This window comes from Podarcis vaucheri (genome assembly GCF_965113315.1).
Source record: "Podarcis vaucheri genome assembly, chromosome: 7".
NCBI lineage: Eukaryota > Metazoa > Chordata > Lepidosauria > Squamata > Lacertidae > Podarcis > Podarcis vaucheri.
Genome location: NC_138765.1, coordinates 85,991,062 through 85,999,809, shown reverse-complemented (window position 1 = coordinate 85,999,809; position 8,748 = coordinate 85,991,062). Strand labels below are relative to the sequence as shown.

Below are 8,748 nucleotides of genomic sequence, written 5' to 3'. Positions count from 1 at the left end.
CTAAAAATGAACGTGGAGAGCTTTGGAGAGCAGGCTGCGTGAAATCAGCTGGCAGGGAAACGCACTCTGCACGCACACAGAGGTCTTTGGGCGTTCCTTTGCTTGGCACGCTTGTATGCACCTCAGAGATGCCCTCGGGGCCGTTTGGGAGGACGCCACCGCCAGGCACGACCTCGGTTTGGGGAGGCAGCTCCACGTCCCCGGAGACGTCCCGGGGCGGCGGGGGGATCAGGTAGGTCCTGCGAAAGCGAGGCTCGACGGCGCGCGATCCGACTCCTCCTCGCCGCGCTGCACCCGCCTTGCCGCCTCCCTTGTGCCGCTACTCGGAGGGGAGGCATCGCTGCCGCTGCTGCTGGGACGGAAGGTAGCGGCATCCCGGGCGGCGCGTCTTCAGGGCCAAGTTGGACGGCGCGCCCTGGCGAGGCTGTGCCCCGCCCTCGCTCCCTCCCTGGCGGAGCCACCAAGGGCCTTCCCTCCGCCTCAAAAGGTCCCCGCCCGCCCGCGCCTCCGCCGGGGGAGAGCTCTGCACGTCTGGGCTCCGGCGGGCTGCGGAGAGGCTGCCGAGGAGCGGGCGCGGAGGCCGGGCGAAGCACCGCGGACAGCTCCGCCTCCTCCGCCTCCTGCCGGCCACTTTTGCGGCTGCTTCCCGCGGCCGCCAGAGCGAGCCGAGCGCCGTCCTCGTCGTCGTCGTCGGGCAGGCGGAGAGCGCGGAGAGGCGGCGCGGCATGGAGCCTCCGCTCTGAGCTCCGCTCCGTCGTCGTGGAAGAGACAGGCAGGCAAGATGCTGCCGGCGGAGCGGCGGACGGCGCCTCCGCCTCGCGGGGACTGAGGAGCAGGGCGGCGGCGGCGGCAGGACGGGCGGACGGAGCCGTGAGAGCGCACGGAGCGCGGGAGCTGCTGCTGCTGCTGCCTTGGCGGAGCCGCCGCCGGTCCCGGGGACGATTTGCCTGCCATGATCGCCGCCGGCGTGCTCTGCCTCTTCCTCTGCCTGGGTGAGTGACCGAGCAGGTGCGCCGGGGAAGGTTGGACCCTGGACGGCGAAGCGGAGGGGCTGAGAGCGGGGTGGGGGAAGACTGGAACGGGGGCGCGCTGGTGGGTCTTTTTGTGTGAAGGGAGGACGGGTGTGTGTTGGAGGGGCGCATCTGCCTGGTAGGGGGCGTCTCAGCTGGTGGGGGGCAGCGCTGCCTTTGCCAGCTGGGAGCGCGGCAGGAAATGGGACATGGCTGGCGGGGGGATGCTTCTGATCGGAGCTGCTTCCCCGTCGCCAAGGTCGGCTTGGAGAGCCCCCGCCGAAAGTTTAGTTGAAAGAAGGAGAGCGCGGGGGTGCGGACGACATTGTCATCTTTGTCTTTCCAGGCCAACCGGAGCTGTGGGGGTGGTGGTGTATTTGGTTGGCGGGGGGCGTCCTCTCTTTTTGTCCGGAGGAATCAACCTCCCTGGCTTACGAGCTGGGGGGGGGGCGCATAAAAGTGCGCCTCGCCCGCCTGCTGGAGGGTACTGAGAGGCCAGTCTCCTGGGGTTGCCCCAGGTCGAGTCCTAGGTTGAGGGGCGGATGGCCGGGCGGGGGTGTCCTGAAGGGCGAGTTGGAGAAATAGGCCAGGGCGATGGAGAGGGGTGTGTGTGTGTGTCTCCTGCCCACCCACCCATATATATGAGGGGAGAGAAACTGTATCACCTCCATCTCTCCCCAAATGCTGACACCAGGCTGCGGGCGGCCAGCGCCTCGTGAAGAGACCGCCTTAAGTGCTTTGCTGGACTAGAAAATGACTTCAGTGGGAGCTAAGCACTTGCCCACGCCCAGAATGCCAGACCTCTGTGCAGAACCAGAGAGAGGGGAAGGGAAAGGAAGGGTCTTCCTCAAGAGAAGGTCCAGCCTCGCAAAGGTCCGTGGCAGGAAGACCAGCTGGAACAGCCGCAGAGACCCCAGGAGCCCACTGACCAATCTTTGCCCTCTCTGGGCATCCTGGCTATAACTGGGCATGAGAGAGCAGTCCTCGCCACACTGGGGGGTGCAGCTCACACCTGCCCTCCTGCCAAAACCTGGCCACTCCCCATTTCCCGCTTGGGCTAGTGACTGGTGCTGTCACAGAGAGAGCCTCAATTCTCAATGGAGGAAGGGTGCGTGATACTCATTTCAGGCCTGCTGAGCCCCCCAGCCTTTCCCCACCTCTGCCTCTTCTCTTTCCACTGCCCTTGCCAAATGCAATGCTTTCGGAGGCTGAGACTGACCCCAGTCGTCATGTTGTCTTTCTCTGCACAAATGTGTGTGTATGCACAGTGTAAGGAGATGGTGGTCAGGATTGTGCCATTGGCAACAGCAATGACCAGCAGGGCTGATGATGAGGACCCAGCTGGATCTAGACTGCCCACCTCCTTCCTTTCACCTGGAATACTCTCCAACAACCTCCTGCTGTGTTGGGGAAGGGCTGTAGCTCAGTGGTAGAACATCTGCCTTGTGGAAGGGCCCGGGCTCAATCCTTGACAGCATCTCCAGAAGGGGCTGGGAGAGATCCCCTGCTGGAAATCCTGGAGAGCAGCTGCCAGTTGGTGTAGACAATACTGAGCAAAATGGACCAATGCTCTGACTCACTATAAGGCAGCTTTCTGTGTTCCTATGCAACTTCCCTTGGTGTCCTAACAAACCTACAGCTGTGTGATGCTTCAACGAATGGGAGAGTCACTGCGCTGGCTGGGGTGGTGGTGAGAGTTGTAGTCCAAAACATCTGGAAGGTGTCAGCCAGGTTGGTGAATAAAGCTGCTCTCATGCGGTGCTGATTCTGGGAGTTGAAGTTGAGTTGCAAAGCCGCAGCTGGATCGCCCTACCTTTCAAGAGTGGCGTGCAACTGAAACCATTTCCTTATTGTACGATAAGGAAAGCTGGAACTTGTCAGCAGAACCAACAGCCCAGCTCCACAAATCTGCTGTCCTCTGTGTGTGTTGCCTCACATACGACTTTTAAAGAAAAAGAGCGTACATGTTTATGAATGTGTTGTGGGTTTGGGGGAGAGCGTACAACCTTGACTAGCTGGCAGCGAGCATTTCTGGCTTTCTTTGTTGGGGGCGGGGGGGATATTCTGTCTTCTGGAGGCGTGTGTGGGATTTCATCTTCTCTTGATACGGCAGCAAAGTGTGGGCTGGCGCTAGGACAGGTGATCCAGGCAGGGGGCAAACCAATTACAAATGCAACCTTTGGAACAGGAGTTTGGCACCCAGACAAACTGCATGATTAGATTTCCAGATCTGCTTTCCGTTTGCTGGCTGACCACAGACATCAATAGGTGCCTGGGATAACTTGGGTGTCCAGAAGATTTGGCAGGCAAAGGCATTGGTTTTTTGTTTTTCGCACAAACCAGGTCCTAGATCACCAATGCAGAGCAGGTCCAAAATCCATGGAGAGTGTCTCGTTGTGAACTGACAGGACATCAATTCCACGGATGTCCTTAGGCTGGCTTCTGAACAGGGTCACAAAACGAGGAAGAAGCTGATCTTTTTAAAGTGGGATGGGCTCAAGCATCATGTGAAAGGGGAGAGATCCCAGTGGAAATGGGGAAGTTGCCCTTCTCTTCCTGGTTCGGGGGGGGATGTGGTTTTCAGGCCCATGTCCTTTTTGTAGGACATGGGATTTAGGGGCTAGGTCTCCTGGAAACAACCCTTTGGGGATTCCTATAGCACTGTGAGCTTTGTGTCCATGGCTTGGATAAAATTATCCCTGAATGGAAGCATATTCTGGAAACAGAGAAACTGAAACAGGACAGATGGATCACCGAGTCTTAACCAAGTGGAGTATCTTGAGTTGGGCGCTCTTGATTGCAGTTGCAGTAGAGTAAATATGGTTCCTGCTGTTTTGTTGCTAGATTTAGTTCTCTCTTGATACCTTGGGATATAGTGGTCTCATCTGGGCTGGATTATCGTGAGTGGGACCTGTGGCAGTTTGGTGGGTGACCATCCTGGGTGGGTGACTTTTCCCATCCCTCTCATGGATGATTCTGTCATGGATGATTTTTGCTGCTTGCTGAAGCTGCTTCCTTGCTTTGTGGATCCCAAGCCTAGAGGGAGGACTGCTTTGTTTTATTACTGTGCTTGGTGTCTGCTCCTTCTAAGAGTGTTGTTTGGTGGTGATAAAGTCAAAGCAACCAGTGTGGTGTAGTGGTTAGAGTGTTGGACCAGGGCCTGGGAGATCAGGGTTCAAATCCCCACTCAGATATGAAGCTTCCTGGGTGATCTTGGGCCAGTCGTTCACTCTCAGCCTAACCTGCCTCACAGAGGTCTTGGAGGAAAAAGTGCAACAAACAAACAAATAATATTCTGCCACCATTTGCCATTGCAACTTTTCTATGCTGCCTTGCATAAGTGTCTGGTGAAAAACTGCCTAACCGCATAGCTAGACAAGCACACAGTGCTGACATGTTGGTCTCTAGGGCTGAAGTGGCTTCTGAATTCTGTCTTGGCCTTCCACTGACAGTCACACAAGGAAAGGAACAGGTACTACATGGGATGAGATTGTCTCTCAGCACGTGTTCCCTGGGCGCTGGGCACCACTCCTTTCCAGCAATTTGATCAGAGATGCATTGTCTGGTTATGCAAGACAGTCTGCTATGCTCAAGGGGGGGGGGCTTTTCCAGATGAGGGATGAGCTGCGCTAGACAAGGGTACCAAAGTTGCCTAAAGGGGGAGGGAAGACCATTGCTGAACACCATTCAGATAATGGCTCTCTTCCAAGTGCTTGTGTGTGTGTGTGTGTTGTTGGGGGGGGGCAGGGGAGGAAGGCGCAGGGGGAATCACATTTCTCCTGCACACAACAAAAATGAATGGCAACAGCCACTTCTTCACGCAGCACATGGCTAAACTACAGAACTCCCTCCCATGGAACAGGAGGCAGTGATGGCCTCCACCTTGGATGGGTTTAAAAGAGGATTAGTCAACTTCATGGCAAAGAAGGCTCCTAGCCACAATGGCTATGCTGTGGAGGCAGCAAGGCTTCTGAATACCAGTTGCTGGAAACCACTGGAGGGGAGAGTGCAGTGGTACCTCGGGTTAAGAACTTAATTCGTTCTGGAGGTCCGTTCTTAACCTGAAACTGTTCTTAACCTGAGTTATCACTTTAGCTAATGGGGCCTCCCATTGCCGCCACACAATTTCTGTTCTCATCCTGAAGCAAAGTTCTTAACCCGAGGTACTATTTCTGGGTTAGCAGAGTCTGTAACCTGAAGCGTCTGTAACCTGAAGCGTCTGTAACCCGAGGTACCACTGTACTTGTGTGCTCGAATCCTGCTTGTGGCTTTCCCTTTGAGGCATCTGGTCAGGCACTGTGGGAACAGAATGCTGCCCTAGATAGGCCCCTATAGGCCTGATCCAGCAAACTCTTCTTATGTGCTTATGATCTTACTGTACCAGGTGACTCTACCTGGTGGTATAGAAGTGCCAGTAGTGGGCTGTTGATTGGCGGTCATGGAGGCAGCGAGGTCAAAGCTCTCAAGCTCCTCTTGCAGAAACAATGTGCAGCCAATTTTGGGACTCTTTCCTGAAATAGCTGGTGTTTAAAACTGAGCACCCCAATTCCCCAATGTAGAGCTTCCCACCCAACACCCTGTCCAATGACTGTTGTCCACACAAAATCATTTCACAAATCTTTCCAATATTTTATTGAATTTATATCCCACCTTTTTCTGCAAGGAGATCAAGGTGACATAGATGGCTCTCCCCAAAGATCATCCAGTGAACTTCATGGCTGAGTGGGGATTCAAATCCTGCTTTCCCAGGTCCTAGTCCAGGCATAGGCAAACTCAGCCCTCCAGATGTTTTGGGACTACAACTCCCATCATCCCTAGGTAACAGGACCAGTGGTCAGGGATGATGGGAACTGTAGTCTCAAAACTTCTGGAGGGCCAAGTTTGCCTATGCCTGTCCTAGTCCAACACTCTAACCACTACACCACACTGTATCTCAGTGTACACCGCCCCCTCCCCCGCTCTGTCCAGTGTTGGAGCAGAACTCTGCTTCTTTGCAACGGGTTTTTTTGTTTACACAACGTGTTTACTGCATGCACACCACAAAGTGGTGTGCACAAAAATATTAAAACAACAAGCACCAATTAAAATGATGCAATAAAGCCACAGGGTGTGTGGGAGGGGAACAGCTGGAACGTGAGAGCTCTCCTTCCTTCAGGACCGAGATGCTGATGGAGTAGTTCTGCAGTGGTGAATTTTGCCAGGAACGGTTGTTTGAGTACAGGAAAAATGTTAATACTTCTGCTCTTCCTGCCCTGCCCCCCCCCAAACAGAAAGGCTGCCCCCTCCCCTCTAGAGGTGGGAAAGGACTTATTTTTTCTGTCTGGAAATGCTCTGAGACTCAAGTCACTGAACTTAGGAGTGACCATAGGCCAATGGCACTGCAGGCGCCAGTGGTGGTTTAAGAGAGAATTGGACAAATTCATGGAGGAGAGACCTATCAAGGGGTGCTGGCCATGATAGCTATGCAGTCACGCTTCTGACTCTCAGGTCTTACCTTTCCTCCCCTCTTTCCAGTGTTAAAACCAGGGGGGGGGGAATTGCAACACCTTCTATTTTCCCTTATCAACAGGCACAGCCTGCGATTTAAAGCTCCGTGTCTGAGTGCCCACCCTCTTTTTGCTCTAGAGCTTTCCCCGTGAACACCCACCCTTTAAATCTCATTCAGAGCAAGCGTCAATCCGCTGAAAAGCCAAATTGATGTTTTCTCCGATTCAGCTTTAAAGAATGGGTATTTGCAGGGAAAGTTTGGGGCAAAAACAAACAAACCCTGCACTGACACAGACCTCTGCCTGGAAATAGGGGTGGGGGTGGGGATTTAAGTAAGAATAATCCTCCAGTTGTTCAGAATTGCAAGTGGGGAGCGAGTTGCTGTTATGTTCAGCTCCTTCTTGCAACGTTCCCTTTAGGGCATCTGGTTGAGCAATGTAAGAACAGAATGTTGGACTAGCCGGGCCATTGACCTGGTCCATCAGGATCTTATATTCTTGTGGAACCTCCAGGTCCACAGGCAGTCTGTCCAGAATCTTAAGTTCTTAGGAGCCTTTGGCCACTGTGAAAATGGGATACTGGGCTAGATGAAACCCCTTTTCGCCTGATCCAGACCCTTCATACGTTATTTCAACTGCTCCAACTTTGTCTCATTTCCTGAGAGCCAGTATGGTGTAGTGGTTTAGAGTGGTAGACTCGTAATCTGGTGAACCGGGTTCGATTCCCTGCTCCTCCACATGCAGCTGCTGGGTGACCTTGGGCCAGTCACACTTCTCTGAAGTCTCTCAGCCCCACTCACCTCACAGAGTGTTTGTTGTGGGGGAGGAAGGAGAATGTTAGCTGCTTTGAGACTCCTGAAGGGGAGTGATAAAGCGGGATATCAACTCCAAACTCTTCTCTGAGGAAGGATAGGCCAGGATGTGACTGGTGCCACACGAACAACCATTCAACTTTCCTTATTGCCTACCTCTCAGAGCGCTCCGCTTTTGGTCCCAGCTGTTTGACCCTCCTGCCTCTGCCCAGGCAGCTCCACCCTGGTCCCCCTGAGCCTCTGTGTGCTGTAGAGCCAGGTCATGAGGAACTGGGGCCTTGATCAGAAGGCCTCTCTGAGGCAGCTGCACCTCCCTTTCAGGTGGGGGTCACCATGCAAGGCTTCAAGGCCAGTGTCCAGGGTCTCCCATAAGCCTCTGGGATGGAGAGGCTGTGTGCTGGCTACTGCCAGGGACCAGGCGCTGGCCTTCAGAGGGCCTTGCAATGGAGCAGGCAGGCTTCAGCTGGAACATGATGCTGGAAAGTTTCTGGAGGAGCAACCCTTCAAACTGCCCCATCTGTGTGTTGCCTTGGGAAGCACTGAATGGGCAGAGGGCCCATCTGCCTGTAGGTGTCGCTGCCGCCTCACTTCCTAGGGGCTCTGCCTGGTGCCTTTTCTGTGTATGGTGGTGGCATCAGTGGGGTGGGGCGGGCAAAGGCTCTATGGGCCCAGATTACAAGCCAGTGCCAGGCTGTGTGTGCTTGGAGGCAGGGGGCCTTGGAGAGGCAGCCCTTTTGATCCCCCTCCCCACTGTCTTTCAGCCAAGAAGCTGTTGGGAAGCCTTCCCAGCCTTCCCTCCTTAGTCAAGTGGGCGGCGGGGGGAGGGGGAGTGGGGGGAGGTGTTGCCTGAACCAAGCAGGGGGAAAGCTGAGTTTTCCCATTCAATGGGACAGTTCCTGCCAGACCAAGCCAAACAAAGTACAAAAGAAGTGAAGTTCCCTCCTGGGGGAGCAGGGTGGAGAGCTGCAGCCCTGAAATGCTGAGCTTATTTATGCTGGATTAAGTGGATGGGTTCAGGGTGGGGGTGTGGAGGAGAAGGAAGATGGGGAGAGACAGAGAGACTCACTCTTGCGAAGAGAGGAGGTGATTGTGTCTGCTGGCCTGCTGGGCTCCATGGATGTGGGGCAGAGCCTTCTCTGCCTCCCTTCCAACATAAGAGCAGCAGCCTGCTGGGTCAGGCAAATGGACCATCTCATCCCTCATCCTGTTCTCACACTGGGGAGCTTGCAAGCTGGACATGAGCACATGAGCACTCTGCCCACTTGCAGTTCCTGGCAGCTGCTTTTCTGAGGCACAGTGGCATCTTGGCTAGCAACCACTCATAGCTGTATCCTCATCCCATGGTGGTCCAATCCTTTTTCAAAGCTTTGGAGTACAATTTCCATCAGCCCCAGCCAGTGCAGTCTTAAGAGTTCAGCATTGCAATGCTGTCTGGGGCTG

At 54.6% G+C, this 8,748-nt stretch overlaps 1 protein-coding gene across 1 annotated transcript in view; it reads left to right on the top strand.

The window, feature by feature from the left end:
* Positions 1-838: 838 nt before the first annotated feature.
* The window catches only part of GFRA2 (GDNF family receptor alpha 2), an 88,540-nt gene continuing 80,630 nt past the window's right edge, over positions 839-8,748 (top strand). The window contains exon 1 of the mRNA XM_082230256.1: positions 839-992. Coding sequence (XP_082086382.1) covers positions 953-992 — 40 coding nt within the window. The 5' untranslated portion in view covers positions 839-952. The remainder of the gene's footprint in view (positions 993-8,748) is intronic.